General features: G+C 47.0%; 1 protein-coding gene across 1 annotated transcript; it reads left to right on the plus strand.

Moving 5' to 3' along the window:
- Positions 1-2336: 2336 nt before the first annotated feature.
- KCNMB4 (potassium calcium-activated channel subfamily M regulatory beta subunit 4) lies at positions 2337-21377 on the plus strand. The gene is made up of 3 exons (XM_064731265.1): positions 2337-2694; positions 12026-12153; positions 19740-21377. Exons 1-3 carry the CDS (start codon positions 2356-2358, stop codon positions 19906-19908), a joined length of 636 nt encoding a protein of 211 aa, XP_064587335.1. The 5' UTR covers positions 2337-2355; the 3' UTR covers positions 19909-21377.
- The last annotated feature ends 1271 nt before the right edge of the window (positions 21378-22648 follow it).

Here is a 22648-nt window from a genome sequence, read left to right on the forward strand (position 1 = left end):
AAAAGGCAGTTCACTTCCCGGGAGAGGCAGCATCCCACAGAACAGCACTGGGCTTGTGCAAGGGAACAGGAATGGGACGCTGCGAGCCCGGTCCCCATGAGCGGCCTGGTGGGTGCGGGGCAGAGCTGCCCTGTGCCTGCCCAGCCTGCAGCTGCCCCACTGAGGCACAGTGTTCTCAGCACTGCCCGTACCCACTGCAGGTGGGTCAGCTGCAGCTGGCCACAGGTAAGGCTGTCCCTTGGCTGTGGGGCAAGGAGGGGCCCAAAAGAGCAGGATCTGTTCTCCTGCTGTTGAGATTTTCATACAGACGCTGAATTTTATATGCTGTCTTTCTCAGCCCTGGTGGCTCCTGGTGCAGCCAGGGTCCTGGAGCCAGCAGCCCCACTCCTGCCCTCGGCAGGTGACAGCAGAGCTAAAATCTTCACAACAGGCCCCCTTCACTCTGCTACAATGATCAGGCATTGATGATCATTTTTCTCTTCCAATTGATCCAAATAGACTTTGAGTCTTGACTGAGTCATTTGTGCAGAAAAGTTCAAAATCTATGAGATCACCTGGTGAATGCTAAGGCCATTCCCAGTTAAAATACAGCTTCAGCCTCTCCCCAGCTGTGGAGGATGTAGGGATTGGATGCACACAGGAGTACCAAGTCGAGGTTGCTCTGTCACCCAGTGAGCTGTTGCCTTAATTTCCGCCTGACAGCGCCTGAGGTACAAGGGGCTGCAGGGAGTTGGACCGAGTATGGAAGGCCAGCTGTTCAGGAGGTAAGACAGAAAGAAGCTGCAGCTCACTTACACTGGGAAAGCAGAGCTGGAGCTTCTCTTTCAGGTGGTAAGTGACCAATCAACCTGATTATAATGTTATTTTTTTATATTATGAAAACTCTATGCAGCAAGCCTCTACCATTAGAGACTGCTATTACCACAAGTGCTGGCAGCAAAACCTGATGATGGGTATGAATGAACAGAGCTAAGGACTAAGCAAGAGGAGTTGAGTTTCTAGTATAAACACCTATAGGAGGTTTAAGTAAAAAAACCACAATTCTGGCTCAGAGCTGGTATACTTTTCCAGAAACCCTTTGATAATCAGGGCAGGCTACTGCAAAGCAGCTGGCTTGAGAGGAGTGTGGTAGTGCACTGTGCAAGCAAGGACAATATTTACATCCATCTATATTCATGGCACAGCGTGGACTCTTAATAGCCTTCCTGCCAAACCTTGCTTAATAGTCCATTTGGAGAACCTATGGATCAGCTTCATTTATAAAAGTTTGACGTTGCACTCTGCAGTGGGAAAGAGATTGAAAAAGGAAAGTGCTATTTCCCGAACTTTTTCTGTGTTTCTATGCCTTCTTCTCTGCTGTGTCATCAAGTTCAGCTATCAGCTCTGGGCTCACATTTTGTTCTACCTAATTGCCTGTGATAAAGATGACAGAATAGAACTATAAGAATTGCTATGGTACTTTGGCACCAAAGAACTTGTGTTGCCACACAAGTGGGAAATACTGGGTAATAACCAAACTTTATTTGCCGAATAAATATATTTTCTTGAATCAGCCGCTTTTCTTGCAATTCTGCTTGGAAGACAGCACTTCTTAGGGTGAACCTTCAAAGGTCAATACCTTCCTGTTCAAAGCAATTCCTGTGTGTGATAGCTATCATCTTGCTTGTCTGTTATCTCTGTCCCTGCTGCGCAGATGCTGGTTTTGGGGCTGGCCAGAATACTTTACTCTGCACCCCAAAAATGTTAACATTTTGCCAATTCCCATTATGTCCCTTCCTAATTAATAAGGTAAAAATAGAAGCTGCCTTCTCACTTGAATAGTTTCAGTAGCTTTACTGAATATTTCAGTATTTTTACTGACTTGTTCAGTAGCTTTACTAGATATTTAATTTCTTTAATTTGAGGTTAGTTTCCTCCTCTACTCATAGAGACCTTGCAGACTTTGATGCCTTGGCGGTACTAAACCGGACTTTACACAAGATCTCCAGGATTTAACCAAGCCAGGGTTGCCTTAGAGGGGGGCCACAATGCACCCAAAGGACCCCACCCACCCTGTTCTAGATGTTGTACATTGCATGATGGCACCCAGTATTAATCCGGACTAGCCCTCCTCACAGCAAATCTCCGGGGTTAGATAATCCCGCTGCAATCTGTCCCTTTCCACCCCCGGAGGGCCCTGAATTAGGTCAGACGGGATTAAATTTGCATTTTATTTATTTATCTTTTTTTTTTTCCCGTGCTGGTTACACGCACAGTCAGCCTCGGAGGAGGCGGGGAGGGAGGCGGGGAGCGGCGGCGGCTTTAGCCGATGGCAGTGGCTGATGCCCGGCGGCGGATGCCAGCGGCGGCCGGGCGATGGCGAGGAGCCGGGCGGCTTACGAGTACACGGAGGCGGAGGACAAGAGCATGCGGCTGGGTTTCCTCCTCATCGCCGCCGGCTTGCTCTCCCTCCTGGGTTTGGGCTGTTGCTGGCTTCGCCCTGCGCTGCAGGAGCGGGGCGGCGGCGGCTCCGCCAACTGCACGGTGCTGGCGGTGCGGCAGCTGGGGGAGCGCTTCGCCTGCACCTTCTCCTGCGGGGCGGCGTGCCGCGGCACCGCCCGCTACCCCTGCCTGCAGGTGCTGGTCCGCACCTCCCGCTCCTCCGCGCCCGCCCTGCTCCATGAGGACGAGCGGCAGCTGCGCACCAACCCCAAGGTGAGACCCGCGGGCTCCCTCCTCTCCCACAGCGCGGGCGGTGGTCCCGCCGCGCTCGGTGCCCCTTCACCGCTCCCTCTCCCGCCCTCTGTTCCGTGCGTGGATTTCTCTTCTAGAAGTGAAGGATGGTAAGTGAGGTGGGGGAGCATCCGTCCGAAATGCCGCTCTGCATGTTGCTGAGCAAAAAGTAGTATATCTCTACAGTGTGTATCTATAAACATGCACTGTACATCTATATTTATGTGTTGTGTTTATATCTGTATCATCTCAGGAAAGGCTCAGGCTCGATACTAGGAAAAGGTTCTTCACCCAGAGGGTGGTTGGGCACTGAACAGGCTCCCCAGGGAAGCGGTCACAGCACCAAAGCTGACAGAGTTCAAGAAGCGTTTTCTGTCAAGCACATGGTGTGACTCTTGGGGCTGTCCTGTGCAGGGCCAGGAGATGGTCCTGATGATCCCGGTGGGTGCCTTTCAATTCGGGATGTTTGTGATTCTACGTAGCACAGTATAGCATGCTCTGTGTAATGTATAATATACTATATAGTGTATTGCACTGTACTGTATACTATACTAAGTATGATACATGCACACACACACACACACACACACACAGACTCTCACGCACTCTCACACTTCGCTGCCATCCCCATTCCGTCCGGAGCGCAGCCCCCGGGTGGCTGCGCAGGGACAGCGGCGGAGGCTCCAGTGCCCCTGCCGGCCCGCCGGAGCCCGGGACGCCCCGGGAGAGGAGCAGAAGCTGCTGCTGCTGCCGGCAGGGCCGTCTGTCTGTCTGTCTGTCTGTCCGTCCGGGCAGCGCTCTGTGCCGCTGAGTGGGGATCTCGCAGCGCCGCTGCCCAAAGCGCACGGAGACTCGGTGATGGAGCTGCTGCTGGCGGGGCGCTGGGGAAGGGGCTGCGCCAAAACAAAAGTTTACCCCGGGCTGTTTTGGTTCTTAAAATCCTCCATCACCCATACGAAAAGGGACCAAATGAGGAATTCGTGAAAGTTACATCTTCCAGCAAACTGGGGAAGGCAAATGTGTGACTTGTGCTTTCTCTTTCTTTAAAGGCAGTTACTCTGCCTTCTCCTTTTTCTTTTTATGCTGGGTAAAGATGGCTTTTGACAGCACACACTTGAGTGGAGGAAATCTTATTCAGGAGTTTGAAGAAGAAAAAAACCAAATATGTCGGAATGCTCCTACTCCTGAAAGAACTTGAGATTAGGAGTGTATTGGACAAGCGGCTCTTTGACTGAGATGTGGATGCCAGATAGTGCCAAGGGCCATGCTCAGCACTATGCAGGGGCTGGGAAGCATGCTTGGGTGTCCAGCTGGGATGTGCAGCCTCACACCTCCTCAGTCATACTTGTGCTGGTGAGCTCCATCCCTTGGAAGGCAGGCAAAGCTTCACACTCAGGGTTTGAGGGTTGCTTTTTCCCCCTTGGCAGCTTGGAAGGGTGGCGAAGGTAAAAATCAGCAAAGTAAGTAGCAGGATGGTAAATCTGGCAGGATTTGGATTAAATTGTTGGCACTGCTCAGAAGTGATGAGTGATTGGAGCTGCAGTGCTGGATGGAGCCTGATCACAAAGCAGAGGAAGCGCTGGCCTGTGAGGGAGCTTTGCAGGCCTTTTCCTGGGAGTGCTGCTGCCAGGCTACCTGTGCAGGGGGCTGTGGTGGCACAGCCATGCCAGGAGTGCCCTGCTGGTCGAGCTGCAGGGCTCCTCTGAACACCTCTCCATTTGCAGGTGGGCAGGGGGGAGTTGGCAAAATGCAGGAGGAAAGTCGCCCTTTGAGAGGGGGTAACGATGACGTGGCTCTGCAGAGGGTGCAGCGGGGCTGTCCCTGAGCTCGGCCCTGTGGCCCTGCTGTGGCCATGTCCAGCAAGGATGGAGCTGGGAGATGGAAACTGGGAGGTGAGGGCTGATTGCCACCACAGTGCCTCGGCTCAGCCACTCTGGCAGCCCTGCAGGTTCAGCAGCAGCTCTCAAACCGGACCGTGACCACACTGCCCTTCTGGCCCACCACTTTGTTCTGTTCTTACTTCTTGATCTTATTTTCTTCTGCCTTTCTGGAAGTGTGGTGGGAAGAGAAGGATTGCACCCGGCTGAATTGCAATTGCAGGGAGGCACTCCGAGCTTCAGAAGTAATGCCTGTAAATGTCACTCAGAAAACTATTTTTATTTAACAATTAATTTCGTGTTAACTCTACATAAGAAAACAGGGCTGTTGGCAGTGTGTGGTACTTTCCTGCTTTTACAAATATAATCTGTTTTCTTTACCTTCCACCTTGCATCTCTAGATGTGGGCTGTTTACCCTGGGATATTGATTGCTGAGGATTAAATCTGATTTACCAGATGTGACCAAGCAGAAAGGATGCATTTTTTTGATGTAACTGTATTCTTTGGTAGTAATTGAATTTATCTCAGTGGAAAACTGTGTAGAAAAAAAATGTACTCTAATTATTTTTCCTACTTTGAGAAGCTTATGTAAAACAAAAAACAAAATAAGAAGAAAAGTTGGTTAGATCACTTCAGGAAAAAATATCTTTGTAAGGGATTGAAGTCTGCATCTGTTTCTTTGGTTTTCCCTTTTTCCCCTACTTCAATGCCTGTGGAGCCAAACACTTACACCCTCCTTTGATTTTTGATTTCAAGTCTTGCTGTCTTTGAAAGCTTTCAGGATTTTATGCTGGAACACATTAGCTAGAGGCACAGAGTAGGAACCTGCAGGATTTAATGCTCAGGATCCTGTACATAGTGATGAACAAACACTTAGAGAGTTGTTTAACCCTTCCTCTTCCCATCACATTTTGCACTATGCCTCCTTGTGTTCATGCATTTAGACACACATACAACAAGTTAATCAGACATACATACAACATGTTAATCAGTTCTCACTAGTTAGAAGGGAAGAAGAAGACCAATTTTGTTTTGAACATTTTTTAAATTTTACTTTCTGCTTAGGTGCTTCTCTTTGTGGGGTAGCAATTTTTCCCTGTAAATCAATAGTGTTGAAAGGGCATAGTTCAGGCTCCTTACAACACACAGCAATAAAAAATCAGTTGGTAGCTTCACTCCACCCAAAAATCCCCAGTGTATTTGATTAAAAATCTTCTACTTTCTGTAGTAGAGCAGGCTGACATATAAACATATCACAGATATGAATGTCTGTTCCAGTGAGGAAAAATATTTTTCTAGATGCAGAAAAAAGAATTTTTTTTTTTCTTCTCTTGCTTTCTAAGATAATCACATCATTGTACAGCCCAGGATTCATTTTAGCTCTTAAAAGATTATATAGCTGGGTCAGAGATAATCCAGGAATGTATATATAAAGCACCGAACACGATTACATTTGTGTTCAGTCTGAGTGATCTGTGGATTTCCTTTTTTTTTTTCTGATTGCTGTCTCAGAGGAAGAAATTCATTGGAGTGACTGTAGCCTTTCTTCAGCTGCCTTGATAGCAATAATAATCTCTGAGATCAGGCTTAAGCAGGATTAATTCCAAAGTCAATTTGTCACTGTTCCCCTCTGGCCATGGGGTACATTGGAGGTGCACAGGGACCAGGCCCAGGGGAGTATGGCAGCTGCTGAAAATGTCAGATCTCTGGCTTTTTAGGCATTTCCTTTCTACATCTGCAGTTAAGTGTAGGGTTGGAAGGAGTTGCCCCCTGTTTTGCCTAGGAAGGTTTAGGGGAGTGACTGCAAGGCAGATGTTGGCAGCTGTGCAGAGGACCTGGTTCTCGCCCTCCTGGTCCCCAGGCAAGGAGCAAATAGCAGCAGCTGCCCCTTGTCTGCCCCTTGTCTGCACTCCCCGTGCCCCTGTGGTGCTTCTCTGTGTAATGGCTCCACATGACAGCATGATGTGCAGTCATCTCTTCTGCACACCTGTAAATAGACTTGGGCTTAATTTTTGGACTCTCTTAAATATGGCCCGTGGCTGACGAGGTTTCATAACAGAGTACAACTTGGCAATAATTTTGTGAGAGTCTGGAGCCTCTGTCTGGTGAAGCATTCAGATCTGTGCTTGGGCTGGTACCTGGGACAGGCAAACTCTGCAGATGATGCCAAGAAATTCCTGGGCAAGTGGGCCCAGGGGCCATGGATAAACCCTATAACCCACTTGTCCCACCTGGGCACCACTCCCTGCCTTGAGCCTCTGAGAGGGGTCATGGGTTTGATCACTCCTGGTGGGCTGTGCTGCTGATGATGATGATGGTTTGCACTGACAGATGCAGGTGGAAGCCAGGCATGGTGCTCAGCTCCCGTTCCCTCAGGACCCTCAGCTGGGAGGGGCCATTTCTGTGCTAATGGAGCGAGCCCACCAGCTCCTGCCCTGCCCAGTGGGATGGCTGTGGCAGCCCTTCCTGCCCTCCAGGCCATGAAGGTAACCCAGGGGTGCATGGAGACACACACAGAGTCAGGAGAAGCTCATCTACTGCTTGCTGTGGTGGGCTGACCCTGGCTGGACTTCAGGTCCCCCCCAAGCTGCTGTATCACTCCTCAGGTGGACAAGGGAGAGAAAATAAAATGAAATGCTTGTGGGTTGAGATAAGGACAGGGAGAGATCATCCATCCTTTATCATCATGGGAAAAATGTATTTGACTCAGATAAATTAATCAGTTTTATTGCCAATTAAATCAGAGAAGGGTACTGCATAAATACAATCAAATATAAAAATGCCTTTCCCCTGCCCATCTTTTCTTCCAGAACTTAACTTCACTCCTAATTTTCTTTACCTCCTCCTTCCCACCAGCACAGAGGGACAGGGAATGTGGGCTGTGGTCAGTTCATCACACATTTGCACTCCTCCCTGTTCACACTCTTTCCCTGCTCCAGGGTGGGGTTTCTCCCACAGGAGACAGTCCTGCATCACCTTCTCCAGCGTGGGTCCTTCCCACAGGCTGTAGTTCCAGAGTGGGCTCCTCTCTCCCCAGGAGCACAGGTCCTGCCAGGACCCTGCTCCCATGTGGGCTTCCCTCAAAGCCACCACCTCCTTTGGGATGGATCCCTTTGCTGTGGTGGGGGCTCACCATGGGCTGCAGGTGATCTCCGCCCCAGCAGGTGTGGCAGGGCTGTGCCACACCAAACAAATGGCACATGCCCTGCCCCACAGCTCAGCAGGAGCCAGCAGGAGGCTCGTCCACAGCTCACCTGGAAACTGACTTTGAAATCTTGCTCCTGAATTACTTTGTCTTCTGTTGGGCTGAGCTGCTTCTACTTTGGGCTGGAATGTCTCTTCACATGTGAAAATTTTTTTGACTTGTAGTCTGTCAAGTCTGTTTTTTTAAATTTAAAATGTGACTGAATTAGGCAAGAATTGATCTTTGAAAAGCAAGAAATTAAACCTGGAACTTAAACCATAGTCAAGAGTTCATGCATCTGCTCTTTCTCTGCGATATGGAAGAACATCTGCCCTCATTAAGTGTTCAGATGTACCAGGAATTTTTCCAGGCACCTGCAGAGACTGAAGTGGGAGCATCCAGCAGCAAACACAGATACAAATCCTACAAAACCTTGGTGTAAAGATGTATTGGCTATTAACTGACCTTTTTACTGGTGTCCCAGCTTGCTTTCAGTTGGCATTCGTTTATGTTTTGATGTCAGTATTTCATGCCATGTCTTCCATGGGAGGAATACAGATTTAATGTTTCAGAAACTGCCTATTGCCAAAGTGGAAATTATTTCACATCCATCCATCAAGTCACAGCAGCAAAATTTGTGAAGACACAATTCCCTTTGCTCTGCCACATCTATCACCCTCCAAAGCAGATTCAGCAGGCAGATAAAAGTGTCCTAAAGGTATGAAGAGAGATCGAGCCCCTGTGTGGGTCAGAAAGGGACAAAAATCACCTTGGATTGTGGGGACAGCGCTGGCATCCTGGGGAGGCAAACAAGCCCCAGTGTTTGTGCAGCAGCTGACAATGCTCACTCTGGGATTGCGTCTTGGGTGTTTTCTGTTGCTCAAGGCCTTTGTCACATTGAGTTGATGTTTCATATTTGGGCAGGGACCATTCCTCTCCTCAGGACTGTTAATCCTCAGCAGGCAGAAGCAGTGAGGCCACGTCAATTTATAGCAAGACCCCAGGTGTCTCCTTTGTGTTTTCCACATGGAGATAAAGAGGAAGAGGTAGAAATGTATCCAGATGCTCTCTGTCAGCTGGGATTATGTGTGCAAAAAATGATGTGAAGTTTGAGTTATGGAAAATGTTTACTGTTGTGCCCACCTTCCAGGAGTCCCTCCTGTAGGCACTGGCAACACTCCTATACACTGCCTTGCTTTGGCACAGGAAAACACAGAAGTGCTGCCCAGAGAAACTCTGTGGGCCCCTTTACATCTTCCAAACCAAGAAAAATCCCTGCCCTGAAAAACTCAATTTTTAATATCTATGTATTGAGCTAACAGCATGGGGACTGAGGGGAAAAAATGTGAAGCTCTCTGATGAAATGTCCTGGGAGTCTGCTAAAGTTTGATACTTGTCTGTTCAGAGGGACATCTCTTGGGAAAAGAGACCTCTCTGTTGTTTCTAAGCCTGAAACTCAGCATGGGGCTAGCCAACAGCTCACCAGGTTATGAACTTTGTGAAGGATTGCAGTGATATATTGTGGGGTGGAAGGTCTCTGAAGGATCCAGAGAAAGTTTAACCAGGACTGGTGGGGCACTGGCTGCTCTTTCATAGCAGAGGACAGCAGCAGGCTCAGCCAGGAAGAGGAAACATCTCAGAGGATAGAGGAAATATGTGTACAGGAGCCAGGAACACAGGAAAAGGAGTTTTGAGATAGCTGGGTGCATTTAGGCAAAATAATCTCTATTGGTACTTAGCTGGTTTGTCTAGTTATGCATTTTGTGAGCTGGCTAAACAGTGTCTGGTTTGGGAGCTCTTTCTGGAGCCCCTAAAAGCTGGGGCTGCCCACAAGCAGGAGCTGGGAAGAGCAGAGTGGTGGTTGCTGTCAGATGGAGGCAGTGAGTGCACAGCCCGTGGGGTTTGGTGCCATTCCCAGGGCAGGGAAAGTTCCCTACAGGAAAACCTCGGAGTGGAGGATGTTGGAAGGGCTGGAGCCCGGGCCAGGCAGGGAGCAGGGGAGCAGCTGGGAATGTGCAGCACATGGGTGCTGGCAGGGGTCAGAGCAGAGCCAGCAGTGCTCTCAGGTGTCTTTGTGCCAAATTTGCTGACTCTGCCCAGCTGCTGCACAAATGTGTTTGTGCACTGGGATTGTGGAGGAAAAAGAGGAGTGTTTGATGCTTCCAAAGTGGGCAACCAAACAAAAAATTCTGCTGACCAAGGAATATTATCTGAGATGGCAATAACAGTATGTGATAAGCCCTGCATTCTGGTCTCAAGTAGAGTGGGGTTGCCCTCATTTCTGTCCTCCATCATCAGCAGTGGGACACCCCTTGTGAACAGGGAGCTAAAGGGAGCTCTGTGCCTGGCAACACCAGCCAGGAGTCCATGTGAAAATGAAGATCCTTGCGTGTGCAAAGGTAGGTTTCAGTCTGGAAGCAGCAAGGAAGACCTTGCAGGTTCTGTAATTCTGAAGCACACAAAACACTGGTAGCAATTGCAGGAGCTGACAGAAGTGGTCAGATTTTACATGATCAGGGGAATAAAATACTGAGATTTCTCCCTTGCCCTTGGAATGGCAAATCTTCAAGCTGTTGTATGGTGAACATGGTCTTTCAGGTCTGTACCTTAGGTATATCTTAGGTATATATCTTAGGTATATAGCTACATCTTAGGTATAGTGTGCAGCTGGGGGAAGGTAAGCTCCTGTGAAACCTCAGCTGAAGGAGAGGAAGCAGTGCCAGGCACAGTGAGCCATGGTGAACTTCATGCTCACATCAGAGAGGGCTCTCCTTGCTATTCCTGCCTCCAGGACACAGGAGAAATTAATGTTGTGATCAATTGTGGGCCCCCCTTTAGGGGCTTCCCACACCCTTCACCTTCTGTGTGGGGGGATAGAATGTAAGAAAATAAAGATGTGCAGAAGGCAATCTCACCCCTGAGGAGTTGCAGCTGTGCTAATTACCAGAGATCAGGAACAGGCCTGCCCTTTACAGGCCACAGCTGTGTCCAGCAATGATGAGTGCTATAGAAGAGTGGGTTACCTGGGTGAGGAGAGAGTTGGAGTTTGTTGGCTGAGCTGTGAAGGAGTCAGTGCTGTGAGGAGCTGCCCATTAGAAATCACTGAGAAGGTATGGGAACTTTGCAATAAGATGACAACACTTCTGCTTCCTCATCTTTCCTAAGCAGGAGGCCTTTTAGCTGCCTTCCCAATCACACTTTTTTCTATTTGCAGCTCCCAGTTTTAAACGAATTAAAATTCAGTGTGTTCAGTTCACTTGGTGTCCATAGGTCCTGCAAGGGGAAAAGCCTCTGTGTTATGGGAGGGTCAGCCAAGCTCTGTCACTCAGTGTGGTTCAACAGCTCCTGTCGTGATCTCCTGCTTGGACGCCTGGTAAAAATGAGAGGGATTGTTCTTGGACACTGAACTCTGATAGGCTGACACTTGATTCAGGGCACTGTTTGCTTTCTGTTGGTTAACTGCTTGTGGATAGGACTTAAGGGTGGTGTGGCAGAGACTTGGAAACAAGGAATGTGGGTGTGGGTGTCTGTGTCTGACCCATAGGAGAGCCTCTGAAAGCCCAGTCCCAAGGGCACCAAGCTGTGGGAGGAATCTCCCTTGCTCTCTGGGCTTTGAAGCAGATGACTGAGGGTGAGATTTGCAGGTAGCTCAGCTGCATGCTCAACTCTCCTTGACTTCTGTACAGCAGAAGCAGATGCTGAACCTTTCTGCTGAAGCAGGGCTGTGAGCCCTTTTTCTTCTTTCCGTGTGTTGTACACAGTAGATAAATACCTTCTTATATCAGTGGACATCAGCCAGATATCCCATCCTCTGGGAAAGCTTGCTGGACTCTTTGGGATATTTATTAGCATGATACTTAACTAAACTTCTGATTATGAGCCTCACTGAAAATAGGAAGCTATTAAAATCCATGCAGCTGGCTAGGAATACATCAAAATGAAATTATCATTTTCACATTCATCATGCCAAACTCCAAGATATTATGAGGTGGTTTGGTTTAAGAGTGGAACAAACATGGCAAAGTCTTTATTTTCTTTCTGAATGCTACTATATTCTTTTCCAGTACCCGCACACAATAATTAGCAATTGAAGTGAAGTTCAGCAGATATTTCTTTTCTGTTTCTTTGGGGCTTTTGTTTGTCATTCTCAGTCCATTTCAGTCATGCTGGTAGCATGAGGAAGAGGCAGAGAAGTGATGCCCTGAGTTCCTGAGCACAGCAGTAACCCTGTTTTGCAATGTTTCTTGGCAGTGCTCATACATCCCTCCCTGTGCAAGAGATGATCAGGAGAACTCTGAGAACGTCACGTACAAGCAGAAATACTGGAAGGAGAAAGTGGGATCTCAACCATTCACATGCTACTTTAACCAGCACTTGAGGTGAGTAATCTCCTTTTGGCTGGGCAGAAGTGCTTGTGCATCTGCTTCACAGCTGTCCATTGGCTCTGTTTGAACAAACTATAAATGCATGCATATGTGCATACGCACAGAGACCCCCTCCAGGGCAATCTGCTTTATCACACAGAGCTCAGCGCAGAACTTTGCAGGACAGCTCTACTGATGAAAAGCTATAAAGAAAAGAAAGGACTATTTTTACCACTTGAAGTAAAAATATAAAACACTGAGAAAAGTTTTCCTTAAAACATCAATTTTTATAGCAAAAAGCATCTTGGCTTTTAACATTCAGATGGCAGATTTCTGGTGTGGATATTAACGTTTCTTTCCTCCACAGGAAAGAAACCCTATTGTGTTCATGGAAGAAAAGGGGAGATCAGTAAATATGACAAACTAACTCAGCAATTGTGTTCATAGAGGGTTAATGGATCAGATATAAATAAACAGCAACAGAACTGCCAGGTTTCATATGTGCATGTAGAGTAGAAAGTTGTAACCTAAAGCATCTCCCCTTCTGTTTCAGTTCTTACTTTTGCTGCCAGTGTTGATGTGACTTCATGTGTATGTCGTGTGGTTTCCTTCCTCCAGTGAACAGAAAGGGGAGGGAATGCTTTTTCCTGTCTCTTTCTGTGTGATCTGCCAGGAAATAAAAGGTCCTGTGGCTGCAGGAGGAGGTTAGTCCTGTCCCACACTCACTGGAAAGGTAAATAGATGAGGGAATAGCTCATGGCTTGCAGGTGAAGTTCAGGGCTCAGTCTGGGAGTGCTGGCACCAGATATTTCAGTTCAGAAAGACAATCAGGAGGAAAATGGATGGCAGGTGGAGAAATGCCTGACTCACTGTGAGTGTCCTGCTCAGTGCCTTGGGGGCTTCAGCTTTGTGCTAGGCTGGCTGTAACAATTGTCTCCTTGAAGAGAATAGACACAGCCAGCATGCCCAGGATGAGTTTGTTGTCCCTGGTTAACTCTTTTCAGAGGGACACCACCAAAACTTTATAGCAAAACTTTTTCCTTTAGAGGGGACAGAAACATTGCTTACAGCATGCAGAGGTTAAAACTTAGGGCACTCTGAGTATTGGCATCAGACCTGTCAGGGACCTTCTTGGGAGTCCTCTGGTCCTCAAGGCGCCAAAGCTTGGATCTGGTGACCAGGAGCCAAGTTATGGTTCTGGTTTGTCTGGGCAGGCAGGTGCTGCCTGTTCCTTGTACTCCTGAGAACTGGGACTTGCAGCAGCCACTGCCCAAGTGAGCAGGAGAGTCAGAAACATGGGATTGTCTGCAGGAGGAGTCATGGCTAGGATACATCTAAACTGGTGTGGGGAGGATGGTGTAAAAGGTAACTGTGTGACTTTTTTAGTCAGTGGAGAGAAACAGGAGCCTTTTACCTTACCCCAAAGTAAATGCCTGATACAGGTCAGATGCTCAGAGATGTTTATTTCTCTCCTCTAGAGGAGTGGAGAGTGGTAGGTGTCCAGAGCTATGGGAGCTAATTCTCACATTACATTTTGGTGTAGCAAAGACAAAGCTTTTCTTTCTGCCTAGCATCTGACATTTATGTAAGCTGGCACTGAGAAATTGTGCAGCACTCAGGAAGGGTTTTTTTCCCTAAAGATGCTGAATCCTATACTGCTAAAAGTTCTTGCCAGCACAATGGCTGCCTTGAAACACTGCCTTTTGCTGATCATGCAACAATTCATACACAGGATGAGAGAGGCTTGCTGCCAGAGATACTAGAAGATAGTCTAAGCTGAAATGTGTACACCATCTATTTTCTTCTGGAGATAGCAATGAGCTTTGGGAGATAAGTTCTGCTGACTGGGAATGTGCTTGCTTGGGTATACTTTTAGAGCAATGATGACTAAGCAGCCTAAAAAGCAGTGAAAAGAAACCACAACAAAGAGGGAGAAATCTGTTCCCCTCAAAATAGAAGTGTGCGTGTTTTCTGACAGTATTTTTTCACTGTGTGGATAAGCTAACTGTTCTCTGTCAGTCTTTATAAAATGTACAGTAAATAGTTCCTTAGAGAAGGTGGTGTTTGTAATGTTAATACTCCCTCTTTTGAAACAGCAGAATAAAATTCTACTTAAATATGCAGGCAATGAAAGAACAACATCTCTTCATCGAGTTTACTCAGTTTTCATTGTCAGAAATGTTGCTGCAGGCAGAGTGTACTGTTGGGTAACTTCTCCCTTTTAGTTTGGTGGGTTCAACAGGTTACTTTGGAAAGATGAAAAAAATGAAGTGCCATTCTCACAGTTCAAAGTTATGCAAAAGGGATGAGAAGCAGACTTGGCAAATTCAACCATTCTTAGTTACTGTAAATCAAACTGCCCAGCAAAATTAGCTGCCTGACATTTGTCTTAGGCAACCAAAGTACAGCTTATCTTGGAGCTCAGTGCTTTACTGAAGAGTGAGGTTTTGCTTTGCACTGCGGGCACTTAACTTCAGTGTTGCACTCTTCTCTGACAAGCTTTGGGACAAGGGGCTCAAGCTGCATGTTCATGTTGCTTTTCTGGATCTCTGGTGAAGGTGCCTCTCTGCTGGCACGATGATACCCCAGGCTGAAGGAAGCCCAGCACAGCAGAAACCAGCCTTCAGTTGGTTTCAGACTCTAAAATAAAGGACAAATCCAGATGAAGTTCTCAGGCTGTTGCCAAAGGTTTGAGAGGGCACTGAGCTCAGGGGCTTTGGTGTTCTGGGTCTCACACCCAGTGTCCCAGCAGTCTGCAGTCACAGCCTCATGCAAACAAGGGCCACGGCTGCATGCCCTAAAGTGGGAGGCCTGTGGGAACAGGCAGGATGGGGAAGATCCTGTCACTGTATGTCTTTGTGTTCCTGGTGCCATTGACATCCATGACAAGAACAAAAAAGAGAGAAGCTAAGATTGCCATGAGCTGAGACCTCACTGTCTCATGCCATGCAGAGACAGGCAGAGCAACCTGTGTCAAGTCATTTCTTACTGGTGATTGATTTCTATGGCATTATTGCTTGTTAGCTCTGGGTTTGTCCCACACACAAGAACACTCTCTTTCCTTTGCTGTGGCACAGCAGATGAGCCAGCCATGCTTTAACCTCCTCTGTGCTGGCTGCAGGATGCTGTACACAATTCATCAGAGATTTGAAGAGCAAACCCTCTGTGTTGTTGGGGTGCCCTGCAGGGTTCCCACTTATCTCAGAATAATTATGTGTGCAAGCCAAGGGTGCTCAGGTAGCAAGGCTGCTCATCCATAAAATGTTGGAACATAAATCTTGGTTTGCTCTGTTACTTCACAGTTTTCTAAATTAATTCCCTCCACCTGTGGAGCAGTGCTTGGGCCTGAGGGGGAAAGGGCTTGACTGTCAGTAAGACACTGTGCTGCCTCTGCATGCAGCCATCCAGCTGAGGATCTCTGCATCTTGCAACAATGAGGGAAAAAATGACTGCTTGTCAGAGCAAAGGGATGTGATTATCTGTGCGGGGAAAAGTCAGTGTATTGCAAACATCTTTAAATCCAGATTGTTTGAATACAAAGATATTTGTAAGGTTTCCTTATCCAGCACCTCCACCTCTGTCAGCTATTGTTCTGCGACATTAAGTTCACAGTTTGGTTCATAAGTGATGACTGAAATGTTTATGTGCCTGTAATCTTTTGGTCCTGCATGACATTTTGGTAATCCCTGCCTGCCAATTCTCCCCATGATGTTCAGTAATTGCTCTGCAGGCTCTGATGGAGGCCTGTTTTATTTGGTGTCTGAGCTACCTGGCAGAACCTAACAGGGATGTGTTGTATAATGCAAGTAATCCAGTTAGCCCTGCTCAAAGCTCCACAAGGGTCTAGCCCTGAGCTCAAAGTCCTGCTAAAAATAAGTCCTGGTCTCACCTTTTAGCAATGAAAACAAAACTACTTCCTCCTTGCCTGTTCAGTGAAAGAGAAGACTGTGTTTTCAGGAGCAAGGCAAAGGCTTCTTCAGGGGTGTTTTTTCAGTTTGTTTGTTGTTTCACCCTGGGACTGCTGCTGGGCAGAGGTGGTGCTGCACAGTGGCCATCACTGCTGGCAGCAAGAGCCAGCTCGGAATGCCTGGGCATGGCTTGCAATCACTGCAGGGCTTCCCCCTTTTGTCCCACTAGGTCTCTTTCTTGCCTCTGCTGTTGTTTTATGCATGGATAACTGGTGTTAGGATTTTGGGTGCATCTCCTCAAGAGGCTTTACATTTACTGGAAACCTGATTGGCAGCATTGGTAGAAAGACGAGACTGCCAATAATCGTGCCTAGGGTGAATATGCACAACCCCTCTGCCAACATCTTTGAACTGAAGAACTGTAGAAAGTCACAGAGCAAAGATGGGTTTATTGAAGACACTGTACTTGCAGGAGCAAGGAAACAAATTTAATTGTATCAGCTGATTTTTATAGGGGAAAGAAACATGTTTCTAGGCATGGTGTACCTCCTTTGGGTTCAACATCACTGCCTCAGCACCAGGGGAGTGATGCTCTTAGGCTCTCCAGCAAGGACAGGTCTTTACCATGAGAAGTCTTCCTTTGGGGACAGAGCCTTTCCATTTCTGTTTCCAAGTCAAACAACAAGCCTTCAGACTGTGGAAGCAGGCAGGTCACCTTTATAAAGGTAGCACGAAAAGTCAAAACTGCTACCTTTGCCAAGCAAACCCAAAGCAGTTACATTACTGTGCTTCAAGTGCTGCAGAATCACAGAATACTCTGAATTGGAAGGCACTCACAGGGATTATCCAATCCAGCCAAAGGCCCTGCACAGCACCATTCCCAGAGTCACTCCATGTGCCCAAGAGCATTGCCCAAATGCTTGTGGAACTCAGACAGTCTTGGTGCTGTGACCACTGCCCTGGGGAGCCTGTTCCAGTGCCCAGCCAGCCTGTGGATGAAGAACATTTTTCTAATACCCAACCTGAACCCCCCCTGACAAAGCCTCAGGCCATTCCCTTGGGCTCTGTCACTGGCACCACAGAGGAGGGCTCAGTGTCTGCCCCTGCTCTTCCCCTTGTGAGGCAGTAACTGCAATGAGGTCTCCCCTCAATCTTCTCTTCTCCACACTGAACAGTGACCCCAGCCACCACTCATATGGCTTCCCCTCAAGGCCCTTCACCATCCTCATGTCCCTCCTTTGGATGCTTTCCAACATCTTAATATCTTTCTTATATTGTGGCACCCAAAACTGCACACAGGAATCAAGGTGAGGCCACTCCAGTGCACAGGGACACTCGCTGTACTTAAAAATAGCAGTAATACCCATATAAACCCAAACCTCAGCTCAAAACTTATTTAAAGGCTTTGTTTTTGACTCTCTTCTAAAAGGGAAACTCTTTTAAATTACTAAGTCATTCTCATATCTATAATGAGTGTTTGACATCCATCACTGGTACCTTTGGTATCTATGTTTTTCAAAACATTTAAGATTCAGTCTAAAAGATATCTTACTTTCCCCAATCACACTTTCTTTCCTTTAATTGAATCCATTTTTCTAGGTTTTTGCTTGTCCCTTAATTTTGAACTAACATCTGCTTAAAAAAAATACTTGAAATAATAAGTTCAGAGCTGTGAAGAATGAGTGTTGCCAACTTATGGCCTCCTTGCCAATTAGCACTCTGTTGTTACAGGTGATGATTCAGTAACAGTGGGGGAGCAGGCTTATGCCTCTTGTGAGAGGATTTCTCTGTTCAGGTGCACAGGTTGGTGAATTTGCACCCATGAAGTTAATACTGCTTTATTCAATTTATAGTCTCCACCTGTGCCTGCTTATATATCTGGAGGATTTTTGTTGTGCAGAATTCATACATTCCACTACTGAATGCACCTGGGATTCTTTTGATATCTTTTTATGCTGCTGAATTTCAAATTCTATGTAGCTGAGCTGCTCACAATCAGAGTTTTATTCTGCTCCTTACTACAGAAACAAAGAGAGATGAATGGTGCTGGCCTTGGGGACTTTCAGTCTGGCACAGTGCAGAGGATTCTCCACACAGCAATTTTGGGGGAGAGATCCCCAAATGCAAATGCAGGAGTAATTAAATCTGGCATCAAGTGTAGCTTGGCAGTCTGGCTCCAGTAGCTCCTTAAGGATGGATAAAACTCTGTAGACTTGCAAGCATCTCCATTCAATTTCTCAGTGAAGGAAGAAGAGTTCCTTCTTTTTCCTCAACAGAGAATTCTTTCTTAGGGCTCCTTTCTCATCAGGACAAAGCTATCATGGGAGAGACAGCACAGTCATTGAGAAGGGGTCTGCTCCCATGTGCCAGCATGTTAGGAGACCTTGATTCCCAGGACATTGCTGGATGGGCCTGGTTTGCCAGGACTTTAGGCTGTGAGGTTTGCTGCTCCAAGAAGTGTCAGGTGGCATTGGTGAAGCAACAAGCGATGGATGGGAGTGCTCAGTGTGAGTGAGGACCAAGGTGAGTCGAGACTATTGATATTCTTCTAGTTGGAGAAAGTTCTCTTTCTCTCCTTTGCAGATAGTTTTCCAGCAGACTGTGTGTCTCTGGCTGTAGATGGGAAGACAAGAACAAAGTGCAAATGCCACGAGATCGATTTAATAACTATTAAACTGTGAGGGAGAGCAGAAAGGGCCAGAGCTGAGAAAAATCTGCCGTCACATTTTGCCAACAACCTCCCAGACTTGGAAGAGGCAGATAGACAGCAAGTCTTTCAGACATGTGGCAAAGCTAAATTTCCAAATGTCTCAAGATACTTCCACCTCAATTCTCCTCCTTCCTTCGTTTCCCTTTGGAAGTGTGTAAACCTGTCACAGGCCCCACCATGAGTGTGTGTTAGATGCTGCTGCTGGATGCGAGGAGGATCAGACCTTCGTGGGAGTCTTGCCAAATTGTCCCTGTAGGAGCCAGCTCCAGTCTAATGAGGCCCTGCTGTGTGCAGCCCCAGATCCCAGCCTGTTGCTGAGACGGCCACTGCTGGGAAGGAGCTGACCTGGGAGCCTTGGCCACCCGTGCAGGCTGTGGTCCTGGTGGGGGTGGATTTCCTGCAGCCTGCTGGTGCAGCTGGACCACCCTGGGCCAGTGCTGAGCACAGGGAGCAGCTCCCTGCCCAGAGCCAAACCACAGCCAGGGCTTGCTCCATCAGGAGCCTCCATAGAGCCTCATGGACTCATCAGTGCTCAAAGCTAGAAATGAAGCTTTAATTACCATTTAAATCCTTTCACGGGGCCTGATAACATTTGAGGTAGATAGGTATAAATGCTGCCTGGTATTATGTTTTTGCCAGAGTGGTTTTGCAATCCACAGTCAGTGTGATACTGTATCTCTCATGGCTGCTTGTGATGACCACATTTGCTGGAAGATCTAGAGCACCAACACTTTTTTTTCTCTCTTTATCCAAGTAAACTTGTTAGCCTATACACACTGCAAGTGGAAAGCTCTCCCAGTCTGCTATGAGTGCTGGTGATAAAAAGGCAAATGCAAGCAGTGAACGAAATAATCCACTTAATCATTTTCTAACTTTGGCAAATAAATCACCTTTACTCTTACCATGTTAGATGGCTCCCAGTGATGAATTGATGATATTATGTTGAATTATCTTTTCTCCATCTTCTGTTTCCTGTTTCCCAGGCCGGATGACGTGATGCTGAAGCGCACCCATGATGAGACTGTTCTCTTGCACTGCTTCCTCTGGCCCGTGGTGACTTTGCTGGTCGGAGTCCTCATCGTGGTCCTGACCATCTGTGCCAAGAGCTTGGCTATCAGGGCAGAGGCAATAAAAAAGAGGAAGCATTTGTGAGTGGCAAGGCTGCTTGTGGAAAAGAGAAACCTGCAAGAAGGTCTGAGGTGGGGCAGCCTGACACCCCTGCAGGTCTGTGGGGCACACAACTGCATCTCCTGCCAGGGTCTGATCTGTGGTGGAGTAGCTCTTGTCTCAGGACTGCTCCTGGGAGATTGCCCTGTGAAATGCCTGCTAATTGCTTCTTCTGCTATGGCACTAAATAAGTATATCCTACCAAAAAAAGAGAGAGAAATCTACACTGCACCAAATATGCTGTGTGCTGTTAGTGCTGAAGAGCAGCTGCCCAGAAACTGAGACAGTTTATGAAACTCTCTGGTGATGTTGCTTTCATCTCCACAAGGCGATCTTTGCTAATGTTTAATATGAAATATTTAAAATATTTACTTTAGATAGAACATATTTCTAGAATAATAAAATTTTGTTGTTTTGGGGGTTTTAACTTTTGGGGGTTTTCTTTTTTTCCTTTTTTTTCCTTTTTTTTTCTTTTTCTTTTCTTTTTCTTTTCTTTTTTTATTCAATGCTTTAAGGCAAACGTAGCATTGTGCTGGTTAGGTTTTTTCCCCACTGTGTAGAACTTAATTTTGAAGTTCAAACTTTACCTTCTGTCTAGACAAAATCTTTCATCATCACCCATTCACTGTGATGAAATGTAGAAATCTCTCAGAAATACTTCTTAAAAAAATGAAGCGGTTATTGGAAAAGATGATTAAATACTGGATCTACCTTTATTGCCTCAGTGGTATTCAGTCCTAGAGTTTTTCTTGTCCCCTCTCAGACACCCTCTTCACGAGTGCTCCATGCTGTAAGGAGCAGGGATTTTACAGGAGTGTGTTTTGCCAGCACCCTGCCCACCCAGTGAGTGCCTGGTGCTTGCTGAGGGGCGCCTGTGTGTCACTGGTGTGACTCACAGCACCAGAGAGGGACAGCAGCTCCTGTAGGGCTGCAGGTGTTTGCTGCTGAGCTGCCCATCCCAGCCTCCCCAGCTCCATGGAGGCTGCCTCCGAGGGGCTGCTCCAGAAGACACAGGGCACTGTGGGCATGGAGTCTTGCTGGGTCTGCTTGCCCCAGCCCTGGCTGTGTGTGATGGGAGCACCAGCTCCAGCCCACTGGCTCAGCCCAGAGAGCTCCCTGCTCCTGGCAGTCTCGCAGAGCACATTTACCCTGCTGCAGTCGGGGCTGGGGCCAGAGCAGTCCCATGGCACTTGTCACAGCCCCACAGGGCCCCCGGGAGCAGCTGTGCAGCTTGGCAGTGCTGGAGGGCAGCAAATGGAAATGCCATGTGGCTGGGTCGGGAAAGTGAGTGATTACTGGCAAAGCACTTCAATCTACATTAACAATTCTGCAATTCTAAACATACTGTGCATTATACTAATCTCTGATATTCTTAGTATTATGTGTAAATACCTTGGCGTTCATTGTGATTTTAACATATAGCAGAAATATTTCCTGAGCATGAGAAAAGTGCTAGATTTGAAGGGCTGAAAGCTTAGTTGGCACAAGGCATGATGACAAACCTGCTTGTATTGCTCAGTGTCCTTTTCAGATTAATTGTCTTGTGTGTTTTAGAACTGATTTCCATAAGACCTCTTGTACACACTGTGGTGCCCGGTGACGAGGTTGATGCATGGCAAGGGCAGCAGAGTGACTGGAGGTCATTTGCTGCTTCCCTTCTTACTTGCTGTGTGACTTTTGGGGTGTCCTCTGGTCCCAGTCCACGCTGGGATAGCTGTTCCCTCAAAGCAAGTTTAGGAAATGTGTTTGTAGGGGTAGGAACTTGATGTTTCTTGGCACATGATTCTGTATGAAAGATGCAGTTGGCATTGGTTGCGCATGTTCAAGCATCTCCAATCTTGCAGATGAAAAAGATCTCTTGTAAGAAAAAATTTCCAATTCTTTGTGTTAAACATCACCACTTTGAAGGTGCCTGCTGTCCAGCTCACACTGATACCTTCTGTCTCAGCCTACTGAAAAGAATAGTGCTGGATGTCCTGGGTGCAGAGGTTGTGAGCTCTCAGCCTCTCAGAGGAAAGCCTGCAAGCTTCTGAAAGAGCTGTCCTGCAAAGGACACTGTGTTTTGTTTCACTTGTCTCACTCCTGTGGCCTTGCTTGCATCCACTGTGATTCTCTTGCCTCAGCAACCCACAGAAACATTGCATTGTGGGTCTGACTTGGGGGTTTGGCTGCTGTTTTATATATATATATATGTATATTTATATATATTTATATCTAAATATTATAGATAGATAGATAGATAGATAGATAGATAGATATTACTTGCTTGCCACTCTGCAAATCACATAAAGCTGCAGGTGTGGGGTGGTTTGGTTATCTGAGTAGCATGATGCCAAATTCTCTTCATTTATTTCTCCTTGGTAGCTTCCTACAGTTAAGAGGAATAAGCCTGATTTTCTACATACAGTTGTCCTTTGTTTTCCCAAGGGAGAGGAAATACAGGGTGACAGATTCATCATGAAATTTCAAACCAGTAGCTTGGGGCTCCCAAATCCAGATTAACAAAATCCTCTCTTTGCTCCAGAAGCTTTTGTGAATGGATCCTACAGCTGGTTCTCTGTGTAAAAGGCAAGAAGCAAATTGAGCGGATGCAGCTCACTTGATTGGCAATCATATATTTAAATTTGTTGGAAATGCCTTTTGCAAAGGCCTCTGGAAGAAAGTAATGGCTACAGAGATGATATTTTATTGTTTTGCTGAGAGATGAACACCCCAAGTTAAATAC

This window comes from Zonotrichia leucophrys, chromosome 1A, assembly GCF_028769735.1.
Source record: "Zonotrichia leucophrys gambelii isolate GWCS_2022_RI chromosome 1A, RI_Zleu_2.0, whole genome shotgun sequence".
Lineage (NCBI taxonomy): Eukaryota > Metazoa > Chordata > Aves > Passeriformes > Passerellidae > Zonotrichia > Zonotrichia leucophrys.